General features: G+C 68.3%; 1 protein-coding gene across 1 annotated transcript in view; it reads right to left on the bottom strand.

Moving 5' to 3' along the window:
- CROCC2 (ciliary rootlet coiled-coil, rootletin family member 2) overlaps positions 1-14,838 on the bottom strand; it is a 36,448-nt gene that overhangs the window by 14,230 nt on the left and 7,380 nt on the right. Inside the window, exons 11-20 of the mRNA XM_055121188.1 lie at positions 14,531-14,730; positions 13,611-13,793; positions 12,742-12,865; positions 12,325-12,471; positions 11,954-12,184; positions 6,874-7,067; positions 5,743-6,049; positions 5,440-5,583; positions 1,404-1,517; positions 787-930 (exon numbers count right to left, since the gene is read on the bottom strand). Of these exons, the coding sequence (XP_054977163.1) occupies positions 787-930; positions 1,404-1,517; positions 5,440-5,583; positions 5,743-6,049; positions 6,874-7,067; positions 11,954-12,184; positions 12,325-12,471; positions 12,742-12,865; positions 13,611-13,793; positions 14,531-14,730 (1,788 nt within the window). The remainder of the gene's footprint in view (positions 1-786; positions 931-1,403; positions 1,518-5,439; positions 5,584-5,742; positions 6,050-6,873; positions 7,068-11,953; positions 12,185-12,324; positions 12,472-12,741; positions 12,866-13,610; positions 13,794-14,530; positions 14,731-14,838) is intronic.

Here is a 14,838-nt window from a genome sequence, read left to right as displayed (position 1 = left end):
GTGCAGGCTGGGAGTGTGTGGTTTCCATGGCGACGTGGGGCCAGCCTGGCGCCTGGGCGGCTGCCCCGGCCACTCCCCCTCGCCCACAGCCTCTGTGAGACCCCGGCTTCCCCAGGCCCACACGCTCCGTCCGCCCCCAGGACTGACGCGCCCCCACCCGCGCCCCCTCAAGGTCCCCGCGCCCGGGCAGCTGGCTGGCCCGACTGAAATCTGCTGAAAGGAAACTTTCTCCCGGGGCCAAAACAAACAGCCTGGGCCGAGCCCCGCCGCTGCCAGCCCCTCCCGGCCGGCCCCCGCCTGACACCCCCCCCACTCCCCGGGGCTCACCTGCACCCGCCCCTAGGCGCCCCCACCCACACGCACCCCAGGGCCTCGGTCCTGGCCACCTCCCCCAGCCCGTCCCACCCCGTTTCTGCACACGCCTCACATGCACACTCTCGGGGCTGCCCCTGCCCACTCACCCCTCCCCAGCCCCCCAGACCTCCACACTCTCCCCCACCCCTTCAGCTCCCTTCTCTCACCTCTGCCCCTCCCCTCTCCCTTCTCCTCTCCCCCTCCCCTTTGCCTCCCACCTCTCCCCCTCCCCTCTGCTCCTCCCCTCTGCCCCTCCTGATGCCTTACCCCTTCACCTCTGCCCCCTCACCTCACCCCCTTGCCTCTCCGCTCATCTCTGCCCCCTCACCCCTGCCCCCTCACCTCTGCCCCTCACCTCTCCTCCTCACCTCTGCCCCTCACCTCTGGCCCTCACTTCACCCCTTCCCTCTCCCCCTCCCCTCTGCCCCTCACCTCTCTCTCCACGCTGCTTCTCTCAGCCGCCACCTCCCGGAGCTGGGCCCTCAGGGTCTCTGTCTCCACCTGGTGGGCCTTGATGGCTTCCTCGAACTGGGCCTGCAGGGTGCGCAGCTCCACAGCCGTGGTGGTCAGCGAGTCCTGGGGGCGCCGGCAGGGTCAGGGCCTGGGGGCACAGGCTGGGCCTGGCCAGCTCCGTGTGGCAGGGACGCAGCCAGGGCCACAGCCAGTGTCTGGGGGCCGGGAAGCAGGAGGCAGCGCTCTCCTGGCCCCCCGCCCCGTCCCCGCCCTGCCCTGGGCCCCCGCCCAGGCTCTGCAGTTTCCCCGTCTGAGTGTTGGGTGGGCTGGACCGTCCCTGGACACGCCCAGGGACAGACCCAGGGACAGGGACAGACAGACCCAGGGACAGACCCAGGGACAGGGACAGACAGACCCAGGGACAGGGACAGACAGACCCAGGGACAGACCCAGGGACAGGGACAGACACAGGGTCCTGCGGGCCCCTTCTCCCTGCCCTGCTCCTCGTGGCCTTGCCCAGGAGCCGGCCCTGCGGCCAGCCCCGTCCATCAGCCCTTGTGCCGCCCTGGCTGGGTGGGTGTGGCGGGGGCGCTCACCTCCGCCCGCGCCTGCTGGCTCTGGGCCTCCCGCCGCACCTGCTCCAGCTCCCGCACGGCCGCGGCCACCTCCTCCCTCAGCCGCCCCAGCTCCGCGTCCTTCTGGGACAGCGCCTGGACAGACGGGCTGGGCAGAGGGGCAGTGCCCCAGGCAGCGAGGCCCCTCCACTGCTGCACCCCGGGCCCCACTCTTGCCCCGCCTCCACCCTCACCGGCCCTGGGTGCGGGAAGCGCCTCCTGCCCCAGCCCTTCTGCAGACACGCGAGCCGGCATTTTCGGGGAGGGAGGGTGGACTTCTGGGTGGGTTGCTGAGGAGTGGACAGGTGGGTGGGGGGGTGGGGGGGTGGGGACAGGGACAAATGGATGAGGAACTAGTTGGATGAAGTGACAGTGGGTGGTTGGTTAAACGCGTGGTGTTGGCTGGATGGTAACAGACGGAGGGCAGGGACGGCGGTGATGGGAGAGGGGTGGGTGGATGGACGGACGGACGGATGGACGGATGGACAGTGGGTGGATGATGGAGGGATGAGCAGAGGGACGAATGATGAATATGGACGACAGGCAGGTGGGTGGTGGGTGATGTGTGGATGTATGGGTGGGGGGTGGGGGGGTGGGTCGGTGGATAATGGGACAGGTGGAAGGACGGGTGGGCGGGTGCAAGGTGATGTGTCGTGCTATCATCTACTCGTCCACCAGCGGGTGGTGGTGGTGGGTGGGTGATGGGTGGTGGTGGGGTGACAGGTGGGGGGTGACGGGTGAGTGACGGGTGGTGGGGGTGTGACGGGTGGTGGGGGGTGACAGGTGGGGTGACGGTGAGGTGTGACGGGTGGTGGGGGGTGACAGGTGGGGTGTGACGGGTGGGGGGTGACGGGTGGGGGTGACGGGTGAGGGGTGACAGTGGTGGGGGTGACGAGTGGGGTGTGATGGGTGGTGGGGGGTGACAGGTGGGGGGTGACAGGTGGGGGGTGATGGGTGAGGGGTGACAGTGGTGGGGGGTGACGGGTGGGGGGTGATGGGTGGTGGGTGACGGGTGAGGGGTGACAGTGGTGGGGGGTGACGGGTGAGGGGTGATGGGTGGGTGACGGGTGGGGGGTGACGGGTGGGGGGATGACGGGTGGGGGGTGACGGGTGAGGGGTGACAGTGGTGGGGGGTGATGGGTGGGGGGTGATGGGTGGGTGACGGGTGGTGGGTGACGGGTGAGGGGTGACAGTGGTGGGGGGTGACGGGTGGGGGTGACGGGTGGGGGGTGACGGGTGGGGGTGACGGGTGGGGGGTGATGGGTGGGGGTGACGGGTGGGGGGTGATGGGTGGTGGGTGACGGGTGAGGGGTGACAGTGGTGGGGGGTGACGGGTGGGGGGTGATGGGTGGGTGACGGGTGGGGGGGTGACGGGTGGGGGGGTGACGGGTGAGGGGTGACAGTGGTGGGGGGTGATGGGTGGGGGGTGATGGGTGGGTGACGGGTGGTGGGTGACGGGTGAGGGGTGACAGTGGTGGGGGGTGACGGGTGGGGGGTGACGGGTGGGGGTGACGGGTGAGGGGTGACAGTGGTGGGGGGTGACGGGTGGGGGTGACAGGTGGGGGGTGACGGGTGGGGGGTGATGGGTGGGGGTGACGGGTGGGGGGTGACGGGTGGGGGTGACGGGTGGGGGGTGATGGGTGGTGGGTGACGGGTGAGGGGTGACAGTGGTGGGGGGTGACGGGTGGGGGGTGATGGGTGGGTGACGGGTGGGGGGGTGACGGGTGGGGGGTGACGGGTGAGGGGTGACAGTGGTGGGGGGTGATGGGTGGGGGGTGATGGGTGGGTGACGGGTGGTGGGTGACGGGTGAGGGGTGACAGTGGTGGGGGGTGACGGGTGGGGGGTGACGGGTGGGGGTGACGGGTGAGGGGTGACAGTGGTGGGGGGTGACGGGTGGGGGTGACAGGTGGGGGGTGACAGGTGGGGGGTGACAGGTGGGGGGTGACGGGTGGGGGGTGATGGGTGGGGGGTGATGGGTGGGGGTGATGGGTGGGGGGTGACGGGTGGGGGTGATGGGTGGGGGTGATGGGTGGGGGGTGACGGGTGGGGGTGACGGGTGGGGGGTGACGGGTGGGGGGTGATGGGTGGGGGTGACGGGTGGGTGACGGGTGGTGGGTGACGGGTGAGGGGTGACAGTGGTGGGGGGTGACAGGTGGGGGGTGACGGGTGGGGGTGATGGGTGGGGGGTGACGGGTGGGGGTGATGGGTGGGGGTGATGGGTGGGGGGTGACGGGTGGGGGTGACGGGTGGGGGGTGATGGGTGGGGGTGACGGGTGGGGGGTGATGGGTGGGGGGTGACGGGTGAGGGGTGACAGTGGTGGGGGTGACGGGTGGGGTGTGACGAGTGGTAGGGGGTGACAGGTGGGGTGACAGGTGGGGTGACAGGTGGGGGGTTGACGGGTGGGGGTGATGGGTGGTGGGTGACGTGTGAGGGGTGACAGTGGTGGGGGGTGACAGGTGAGGGGTGACAGGTGGGGGGTGACGGGTGCGGGGGTGACAGGTGGGTGACAGGTGGGGGGTGACGGGTAGTGAGGTGTGACGGGTGGGGGGTGATGGGTGGGGGTGACGGGTGGGGGGGTGACGGGTGGGGGGTGACGGGTGAGGGGTGACAGTGGTGGGGGGTGATGGGTGGGGGGTGATGGGTGGGTGACGGGTGGTGGGTGACGGGTGAGGGGTGACAGTGGTGGGGGTGACGGGTGGGGGTGACGGGTGGGGTGTGACGGGTTGGGGTGATGGGTGGTGTGTGATGGGTGAGGGGTGACAGGTGGGGGGTGACGGGTGGGGGGTGACGGGTGGGGGGGTGACAGGTGGGTGATGTGTGGGGGGGTGATGGGTTGGGGGTGACGGGTGGGGGTGACGGGTGAGGGGTGACAGTGGTGGGGGGTGATGGGTAGGTGATGGGTGGGGGGTGACGGGTGGGGGGTGACGGGTGGGGGTGACGGGTGGGGGGTGATGGGTGGTGGGTGACGGGTGAGGGGTGACAGTGGTGGGGGGTGACGGGTGGGGGGTGATGGGTGGGTGACGGGTGGGGGGGTGACGGGTGGGGGGGTGACGGGTGGGGGGTGACGGGTGAGGGGTGACAGTGGTGGGGGGTGATGGGTGGGGGGTGATGGGTGGGTGACGGGTGGTGGGTGACGGGTGAGGGGTGACAGTGGTGGGGGGTGACGGGTGGGGGGTGACGGGTGGGGGTGACGGGTGAGGGTGACAGTGGTGGGGGGTGACGGGTGGGGGTGACAGGTGGGGGGTGACAGGTGGGGGGTGACGGGTGGGGGTGACGGGTGGGGGGTGATGGGTGGGGGTGATGGGTGGGGGGTGACGGGTGGGGGTGATGGGTGGGGGGTGATGGGTGGGGGTGACGGGTGGGGGGTGATGGGTGGTGGGTGACGGGTGAGGGGTGACAGTGGTGGGGGGTGACGGGTGGGGGGGTGACGGGTGGGGGGTGACGGGTGGGGGTGACGGGTGAGGGGTGACAGTGGTGGGGGGTGACAGTGGTGGGGGTGATGGATGGGTGACGGGTGGGGTTGACGGGTGGGGGGTGATGGGTGGGGGTGACAGGTGGAGGGTGACGGGTGGGTGACGAGTCGGGGGGTGACGGGTGGGTGGTGACGGGTGGGGGGGTGACAGGTGGGGGGTGACGGGTGTGGGGTGACGGGTGGGTGGGTGATGGGTGGGGGGTGACGGGTGGGGGGTGACGCGTGGGTGACGAGTCGGGAGGTGACGGGTGGGGGGTGACGGGTGGGGGGTGACAGGTGGGGGGTGACAGGTGGGGGGTGACGGGTGGGGGGTGACGGGTGGGGGGGTGACAGGTGAGGGGTGACGGGTGGGGGGTGTGACGGGTGGGGGTGACGGGCGATGGTGGTGGTGGGGAGGTGGAGGCGAGTCTGCCAGGGCGACTGAGGAAGACGGGGCTGAGAGGCCGCGGCCGGGAAGGGCAGTGCCGCCCGTTCCCCGCGGCCTGGCGAGTGGGGAGAGGAGGCCCATGCGTGCTGCCTCCTCGCCGCGGCCCCGCGCGGGCACCTGTTTCCTCTGGCCTTCCAGGTGGAGGAGGCGCTCGTCCCACTCGCGCCGCAGGCTCTGCACCGCCTCCTTCAGAGACTCGCTGTTGGCCGCGGTGCTGGCCGCCCGCTCCCTCTCCTCCGCCAGAGACAGGCCCAGACTCTCCTGGGCCGGCAATGAGGACCAGCACCGCGCGCGGCCCGGGGCAGCCCGACGCCCGCCGTGTGCTGCCTGGGCCCTGCCCCCACCCATTTGCCTCTCGGGGACGGCCCCTCCCTCGGCCCGCGGTGCCCCACCCTGAGGGTCCCCCTGGCCGGGGCCCACCTTCTCCCGTTGCAGCCGGGCCACGTCCTCGCGGAGGGCCCGCGCCTCCTCCTGCTGCCGCTGCAGGTTCCCACGCAGCCGCGAGGCTTCCGCTGCGAGGGATGGAGTCAGGCCCGGGCAGGGCCACGTCCACACGGGGAGCCGGGCACAGGGCCCCACCCGCGGGCTGCACCGAGGGGCCGCGGCACCTTGCAGGGCCTGGCCGGCCTGCCGCGCACTCTGGGCGTCCCTCTCCAGCCGCTCCTGCCGCTCCACCGCCTCCTGCTGGGTCTCCCACAGCCGGGCCTCCAGGGCATCCCTCTCGGCCCTGCGAGGGGGGGAGGGCAGGGCGGGGGCTGGGTGCGAGCGGGGCGGGAGCGGGAGGTGGGCGGAGGGCGGGTGCTCAGGGCCGGCGTGAGACGCGGCGCCCAGGAGGGAGCTCCACACCGCAGCCCCCCTGAGCAGGGCGCGGGGACCCCACACTGCCCGCTACGGAGGCAGGAGCAGCGGGAGGCCTCCGCGAGCCACGGGGCTGCAGGCGGCACCGTCCGGGCCGTCGTGGGAAGAGGCCAAGAGTGGGCAGTGGCCATGCTGGCCCCCACAGGTGTGGGCCTGGTGGCTCAGGACACTGGGGGCACGGGGGGCACACGCCAGGGAGGCCAGGCCAGCCTGAGGCACCCCAGGGCAGCCTCGGGCCAGACGCTGAAACCCGGGACGAGCTTCTCCAAAGCACTGGAAGGTTTCAAAGGGCACGGGGCAGAGATGCCAGCATGGACACCCCGGGGGACCAACTGCCAGGCGTGGGGCGGGACCGTCTCAGGGCTCCGCACGCCCCCACGCCCAGCAGCTGCCCCTGCTCTGGTGGACCATGTGGCTGTGCAGCCAGTTAGGAAGGGCCCGGGGTGGCCACTCAGGACGGCTGAGCTGGGGGTGTTGTCTGAGGAGAGCGGCAGAGGGGCAGCGGCCACTGCACCGCTGCCCACTGGAGGACAGTCAGAGTCGGGCAGCACCGGGAGGGAGAGCAGGGCCCAGGGTCCGGGGGCACTTGGATGCAGCTGGGCCTGAAGCCCCCGCGCCCGGCCCCCAGCTCTGATTGCCGCCCCCACCAGCCTGCTGGGGCGACCTCCCTGCCGAGGCCCAGTGGGCCAGTACCTGAGCTCAGCGGCCTCCTCCGTGGAGAGCCGGGCCTGCCGCTCCAGGGCCTCCTGCTTGGCCAGCAGCTGGGCCTGCCCCGAAGCCAGGGCGTCCTTCTCCTGCAGCGTCCTCTGGAGCATGTCCACCTGGGCCCCCTGGTCCTGGAGGCTCCGAGCCAGCTGCCCCTCCAGTGCCTGCCTCTCGCCTATGGCCTGGGGGCAGTGGGAGGGTGCGGGAGGATCACCCCGCGTGTGCCCCTCAGCGAGGGCTGCCCACTCCAGCCACCACAAGGACACCCAGGCAGCCGGGCGGGGGCTGCTGCCCGTCAGACGCAGCCTGGCATGGAAAAGGGCACCGGGGCTGCTTCTACAAGGTCCCCGCCGAGCAGAGATGAGCCCGAGCGCAGTCATGGTCCCGACGCTCGGACGCATTTAATCGAGGACCGCGAGGCTCTGGGTGTGACACAGATGCCCAGCCGAGAGCCCCAGGGCCCGGGCACACCTCCTGAGTCTGCCGAGAAACCACGCCGTCCCCACTGAGGTACAAACAGACAGGCAGCCCCGGAGTATCAGTCCCCTGGAGCATCAGTCCCCTGCAGTGTGAGTCCCCCGGAGTATCTGTCCCCTGGAGCATCAGTCCCCTGCAGTGTGAGTCCCCTGGAGTATCAGTCCCCTGGAGCATCAGTCCCCTGCAGTGAGTTCCCTGGAGTATCTGTCCCCTGGAGCATCAGTCCCCTGCAGTGTGAGTCCCCTGGAGTATCTGTCCCCTGGAGCATCAGTCTCCTGCAGTGTGAGTCCCCTGGAGTATCTGTCCCCTGGAGCATCAGTCCCCTGCAGTGTGAGTTCCCCGGAGTATCTGTCCCCTGGAGCATCAGTCCCCTGCAGTGTGAGTTCCCCGGAGTATCTGTCCCCTGGAGCATCACTCTCCTGTAGTGTGAGTCCCCCGGAGTATCTGTCCCCTGGAGCATCAGTCTCCTGCAGTGTGAGTCCCCTGGAGCATCAGTCCCCTGCAGTGTGAGTCCCCCAGATTATAAGTCCCCTGGAGCATCAGTCCCCTGCAGTGTGAGTCCCCCAGAGTATCTGTCCCCTGGAGCATCAGTCTCCTGCAGTGTGAGTCCCCTGGAGTATCAGTCCCCTGGAGCATCAGTCCCCTGCAGTGAGTCCCCTGGAGTATCTGTCCCCTGGAGCATCAGTCCCCTGCAGTGTGAGTCCCCCGGAGTATCAGTCCCCTGGAGCATCAGTCCCCTGCAGTGAGTCCCCTGGAGTATCAGTCCCCTGGAGCATCAGTCCCCTGCAGTGAGTCCCCTGGAGTATCTGTCCCCTGGAGCATCAGTCTCCTGCAGTGTGAGTCCCCCGGAGTATCTGTCCCCTGGAGCATCAGTCTCCTGCAGTGTGAGTCCCCTGGAGTATCTGTCCCCTGGAGCATCAGTCCCCTGCAGTGTGAGTCCCCCGGAGTATCTGTCCCCTGGAGCATCAGTCTCCTGCAGTGTGAGTCCCCTGGAGTATCTGTCCCCTGGAGCATCACTCTCCTGTAGTGTGAGTCCCCCGGAGTATCTGTCCCCTGGAGCATCAATCTCCTGCAGTGTGAGTCCCCTGGAGTATCTGTCCCCTGGAGCATCACTCTCCTGTAGTGTGAGTCCCCCGGAGTATCTGTCCCCTGGAGCATCAGTCTCCTGCAGTGTGAGTCCCCTGGAGCATCAGTCCCCTGCAGTGTGAGTCCCCCAGATTATAAGTCCCCTGGAGCATCAGTCCCCTGCAGTGTGAGTCCCCCAGAGTATCTGTCCCCTGGAGCATCAGTCTCCTGCAGTGTGAGTCCCCTGGAGTATCAGTCCCCTGGAGCATCAGTCCCCTGCAGTGAGTCCCCTGGAGTATCTGTCCCCTGGAGCATCAGTCCCCTGCAGTGTGAGTCCCCCGGAGTATCAGTCCCCTGGAGCATCAGTCCCCTGCAGTGAGTCCCCTGGAGTATCAGTCCCCTGGAGCATCAGTCCCCTGCAGTGAGTCCCCTGGAGTATCTGTCCCCTGGAGCATCAGTCTCCTGCAGTGTGAGTCCCCCGGAGTATCTGTCCCCTGGAGCATCAGTCTCCTGCAGTGTGAGTCCCCTGGAGTATCTGTCCCCTGGAGCATCAGTCCCCTGCAGTGTGAGTCCCCCGGAGTATCTGTCCCCTGGAGCATCAGTCTCCTGCAGTGTGAGTCCCCTGGAGTATCTGTCCCCTGGAGCATCACTCTCCTGTAGTGTGAGTCCCCCGGAGTATCTGTCCTCTGGAGCATCAATCTCCTGCAGTGTGAGTCCCCTGGAGTATCTGTCCCCTGGAGCATCACTCTCCTGTAGTGTGAGTCCCCCGGAGTATCTGTCCCCTGGAGCATCAGTCTCCTGCAGTGTGAGTCCCCTGGAGCATCAGTCTCCTACAGCGTGAGTCCCCTGGAGTATCAGTCCCCTGGAGCATCAGTCCCCTGCAGTGAGTACCCTGGAGTATCTGTCCCCTGGAGCGTCAGTCCCCTGCAGTGTGAGTCACCCAGAGCATCAGTCACCTGAAGTGATGGGATTATCTGTCCCTAGAGTATCAGTCCCCTGCAGTATCTGTCCCTTGGAGCAACAGGAGCATCTTTCCCCTGAAGTATCAGTCCCCTGGAGTATCAGTCCACTGGAGTAACAGGAATATCTGTTCCCTGGAGTATCAGTCCCTTAGAGTATCTGTCCCCTGCAGTGTGAGTCACGTGAAGTATCAAGTCACCTGAAGTAACAGGAGTACCAGTCCCCTCCCCTGGAGTATCAGTCCCCTGAAGTGACAGGAGCATCTGTCCCTGGAGTCTCAGTCTCAGTCCCCAGAGCCTCAGGCAGGACCAGCAGTCACTGGAGGGCTAATGGGAAGGTTTTATCAGGCTTCCAGGTCTGCTCTGGGAGACGGGGGGCGTTCTGGGGGCTCGAGGTCCCCGCTGAACCACAAGGAGGACAGGACACTCATCCTCGGCCAGTACAGCCTTCGTAGACAAGACCTCAGTGTCACTGTCGGTACAGGACAGGGGAGGGGGCTCGCCTTTCCCACAGCCCACCCGGGTGCAATCCCTGTCGCCACCCTGCCCCTGAGTCCACCAGGAGGGACTCCTGAGTGCAGAGTCAGAGGAAGCCCGAGCCCCCGGGCGTGGCCCCCCAACACTGAGAGTCCAGGCGTCCTGTGAGTGGTGGGAGGGACCGAGCTGGAGTGCCCCGCCCCACACGGCCCCGCACTGACCACACTGTCCGAGGCCACCCTCCGCGGCCACCCTCAGCGCTGTCTCTAGACTAACCCCGAAGCGCCAGCAAACCCCAGCATAGGCAGGGGGCCTGCTGGTGCCCCCTGCCAGGGCACCTTGGGGGGTTCGACACAGCACAGCCCAAGCAACAGCAGCAGACACGCGAGGCCAGAGAAGCCGGGGTGCTGGCCGGGCCTCCTCCCTCCTCTGAGTGCAGGCCAGGCAGTGCCTGCCCCAGCCATGCCGGGCAGCCAGCACCAGGGCCGCCCCCACACAGGCTGCTCTGCCTGGGGTGTGCCCTGGCCCATGAGGGGCCTGCAGTTTGGCCATGGGGACCCGGGCCTGACCATGGCGTGACCCAGGGCCTGACCTGTGACCCAGAGCCTGACCTGTGACCCAGAGCCTGACCTGGGAGACCCAGAGCCTGACCCTGGTGTGACCCAGAGCCTGGCCCTAGTGTGACCCAGAGCCTGACCATGGCGTGACCCAGAGCCTGACTGGGGTGACCCAGAACCTGACCTGTGACCCAGAGCCTGACCTCGGGACCCAGAGCCTGACCCTGGTGTGACCCAGAGCCTGGCCCTAGTGTGACCCAGAGCCTGACCCTGGGGTGACCCAGAGCCTGACCTGGGGTGACCGGAGCTGGCCTCTCGGTGACCTCGGCCGTCACACAGGCTGGGCTGTGGCCTGGCTCTGGCACTGGAAGCTCTGGAGCAGAACCCACCCTCCGTGGCACTGTCAGGCACACTTGGAGAGGGGAGGTGTGGCTGCGGGAATGGGGTCACGGCAGTTCAGGTGGCCAGTGACAGCTGGTGGTGAGCACCCTGGGAGGGGGGTTCTGATGGCACAGATCTGGCCTAGGTACCGGGACAGGCCTGAGGGATCGTACTTCCTCCCCAAGGTGCCTGTCCCCCGCCTCCTCCGCAGACAGGCAGGAAGTGCTGCTGTGGACCCAGGAGGCCACCGAGGCAGGAGGCAGGAGGTCTATCCCCTCCTGCACGCCCTGTGGCAGGGCTAGTGGCTAGTCCACATTATGGGACACGCGGCCCATTCTCGCTGTGGTGGCACACGTGGCCGTTCTCAGTGTGGTGGCCCACGTGGCCATTCTCACTATGGTGACACACATGGCTGTTCTCAGTGTGGTGGCACACGTGGCCCATTCTCACCATGGTGACACACGTGGCCGTTCTCACCGTGGTGGCACACGTGGCCGTTCTCAGTGTGGTGACACACATGGCCGTTCTTACCATGGTGGCACATGTGGCCACTCTCAGTGTGGTGGCACATGTGGCCCATTCTCACCATGGTGACACACGTGGCCATTCTCACAGTGGTGGCACACGTGGCTGTTCTCACCGTGGTGGCACACGTGGCTGTTCTCAGCGTGGTGGCCCATGTGGCCCATTCTCACCATGGTGACACACGTGGCCCATTCTCACCATGGTGGCACATGTGGCCCAGTCTCACCACGGTGACACACATGGCTGTTCTCACCGTGGTGGCACACGTGGCTGTTCTCAGCGTGGTGGCCCACGTGGCCCATTCTCACCATGGTGACACACGTGGCCCGTTCTCACCATGGTGGCACATGTGGCCCATTCTTACCACAGTGACACACGTGGCCGTTCTCACCGTGGTGGCACATGTGGCCCATTCTCACCATGGTGACACACGTGACTGTTCTCACCGTGGTGGCCCACGTGGCCCATTCTCACCGTGGTGGCACACGTGGCCGTTCTCACCATGGTGGCACACATGGCCGTTCTCACCACGGTGACACACGTGGCTGTTCTCACCGTGGTGGCACATGTGGCTGTTCTCTGCGTGGCGGCTGCACACACAGCAGAGAGGGGGTCCTGTGTCCTCACCTGGCCCACTTGCTCCTGCAGCTCGGCCTTCTCGCGCCGGAGCTGGGCTGCCTGGGCCTCCAGCTGCTCCCGCTGCTCCTCCAGGTCCCCACACGTCTGCTGCAGACCCCTCCGCTCAGCCCCCGCCAGCTCCAGCTGCTGCTCTGCCTGCGACAGCTGCTCCCGGGCCTGCGCCCGCTCCTGCTCCAGCACCGCCTGCTGCTCCTGCAGCCGCGCCCGCTCCTGCTCCAGCTGCCATGGGCACGGGGTTCGAGCTGACCTCTGGCCGCCCACCCAGGGCTGTGCCTCCCTCGCTCTGTCCCTCCCCCCTCCCCGGTCTCCGTGGGGGAGGAGGAGGCAGCAGTGGGGGCCGGGACCAGGCCGGGCCTCACCTGCTGGACCAGGCGGTTCAGAGCGCCCTTGTCCTGGACCAGTTCCTCCATCAGCGCGGCCACCTTGGCCAGGGTGTCCCTCTGGCCCATCCCCTCCGACTTCAGCCGGGACACCAGCAGCTCCAGGTCAGCCTTGCTGGACTCAGCCTAGGGTGAGGGGAGAAGCGGGGGCAGTGGTCATCTGACCAGAGTCGCCAGGTGGGACATGGGTTTCCTGGGCGTGGCGTGAGCCTGGGAGGAAAGGAGGCAGGAGCTCCTCAGGGAGGCCCCTGGGCGTGAAATCTGCGGCCAGGACGGCCGGCAGGGTGGCTGAGAGGGACAGAGGCCAGATGTGCTTGGTGGTCATCAAGGAACGTGCCAGTGGCCAGGGGAGGTGCTGGAGTGGTCCAGGCCGCAGCAGGGGAAGGGGCAGCATACCCGGGCCAGGGAGCCCTGCAGGCCAGCGCGCTCGCTCTCCGCAAGGTCCCTCTGCAGCCGCGTGGACACCAGCTCCTCCTCGAGTCCCGAGACTCTCTCCTCCAGCTGCTCCAGGCGCCCTCGACTGAGTCGAGAGGGCAGAAGGGTGAGGGGCCCCGGAGACCCCCATGGACAGCTGCATCTCCCCCAAGGGGCAACACATGATCCCCGATTGTCTGAGGCCACTCGGGGTGGCCTCAGGTCAGGTTGTGATACTGGCCAGGGACAGGGTAGTGGACTCACCGGAGACCCCAGTCCACGTGCTGGGGCTCCTCTGCTGGGCCCAGGACGGGGGGCAACAGGTGGGCTGCTGGGGTGGGGATGGTGGGAACTGGGGGAGCTTGGAGGGTCCAGGTCCTGGATGCCCCACTAAGTCCCCAGTGCCAGAGGGCACAGGTGAAGCCCATCCCAGGGAGTGCTAAGGGCAGTGAGCCCACCCCACCCTCTAAAGGCTCAGGAGGTGAAACTCTCGCTTCCTATTTGCTTCCAACAGCCCCGCCCCCGCCCCGCCCACTGCACCGCCCCTACCTCTGGCCCCGCCCCACCCACCTGCATTATGGCCCCATCCCTCTGCCCCCTGGCTCGGCCCTTCCCCATCCACCTGCCCTCTGGTCCCGCCCACCTGCCCATGGCCCCGCCCCCACCCCACCCTCCCACCTGTCCTCTGGCCCCGCCCACCTGCCCTCTGGCCCACCTACCTGCCCTCTGGCCCCACCCACCTGCCCTGGCCCCGCCCCTTCCCGCCCCGCCCACCTGTCCTCTGGCCCCACCTACCTGCCCTCTTGCCCGCCCACCTGTCCGTGGCCCCGCCCCCACCCCGCCCCGCCCACCTGCTCTGCAGCTGCCGCTGGTCCTGTGCTCGCTGCTCCACCAGCGCTTCCTGTTGCTCGGCCCCGAGCCTGACGCGCCGCTGCAGCTCGTCGTTCATGGCCTCCAGCCGGTGCTGCTCCAGCTCCCGGTCCGCAGCCTTCCTCCTCAGCTTCTCCACCTCAGCCTCCAGAGCCGCCTTCTCCCTGGCAGTGCGGACCAAGGGGTTCGGGCGGGGTGCGCTGGTGCTCCAGGAGCCTGCGCGGGCCTGAGTGATGGGGGCCCTGGCCCTGACCTATGTCCTATAAAACTGCAGCTCTGGAGGCCTCGGTTGGCCCCCTGGTCACTCCGCCTGTCCCGTGGCGCCCAGCAGGAGCCGAGCCCGTGTCCCGGCCAGCTCCCGGCTGCCTCCAGCCCCAACCTGGACAGGTGCTCCGTGACGCTCATCGCCCGGCCCCAGGGGGCAGGACATGGCGCCTGGACACTGGGGAAGGGCTGGCTTTGTGGCCATTGTGCAGGGGTCAGTGGGGTAAGCTGGGAGCTGGGCAGGGCTGTGAAGAGGGCAGAGTGCAGCCAGTGCTCTGCCGGCCGGGGAGCTGAGCCTGGCCATGGTGAGGAACAGAGGGGCCCTGTGCTGGTCTGGGCTGGTCTGCGCAGGGACCCTGGGCTGGTCTGGGCTGGTCTGCGCAGGGACCCTGGGCTGGTCTGGGCTGGTCTGCGCAGGGACCCTGGGCTGGTCTGGGCTGGTCTGTGCAGGGACCCTGGGCTGGTCTGGGCTGGTCTGAGCAGGGACACTGGGCTGGTCTGGGCTGGTCTGTGCAGGGACCCTGGGCTGGTCTGGGCTGGTCTGTGCTGGTCTGTGCTGGTCTGTGCAGGGACCCTGGGCTGGTCTGGGCTGGTCTGTGCTGGTCTGCGCTGGGGTCCTGCCCCCCTCTGCACCCACCTCCCCAGCAGGTCGCTGGACGCTCTGCAGCTCTGTGCCTGCTGTCTCTGGACCTCCAGGGCGTCCCGAAGGGCCTCACGCTCCCGCGTCCCCTCATGCAGGCGCCTCTGTGCCGCCTGCCCATCGCGCTGGCTCTCAGACAGCTGCTCCCGGAGATGGTCCGCCTCCACCTGGGAGGCCTCCAGCTGCAGGCGCAAGTCCTGGGGGCAGGCAGGCCTGCATGAGCCCCTGACGGCGGCCAGCAGGGACCCCCGCCCCCCAAAAGGTATGCTGGACACTGGGGCCCCCAGGCACGATCTGGGCCGTGC

This window comes from Sorex araneus, chromosome X, assembly GCF_027595985.1.
Source record: "Sorex araneus isolate mSorAra2 chromosome X, mSorAra2.pri, whole genome shotgun sequence".
In the NCBI taxonomy this organism is placed as follows: Eukaryota; Metazoa; Chordata; class Mammalia; order Eulipotyphla; family Soricidae; genus Sorex; species Sorex araneus.
The sequence above is the reverse complement of the archived record's forward strand: the minus strand, read 5'-3'. Positions and strand labels throughout refer to the sequence as shown.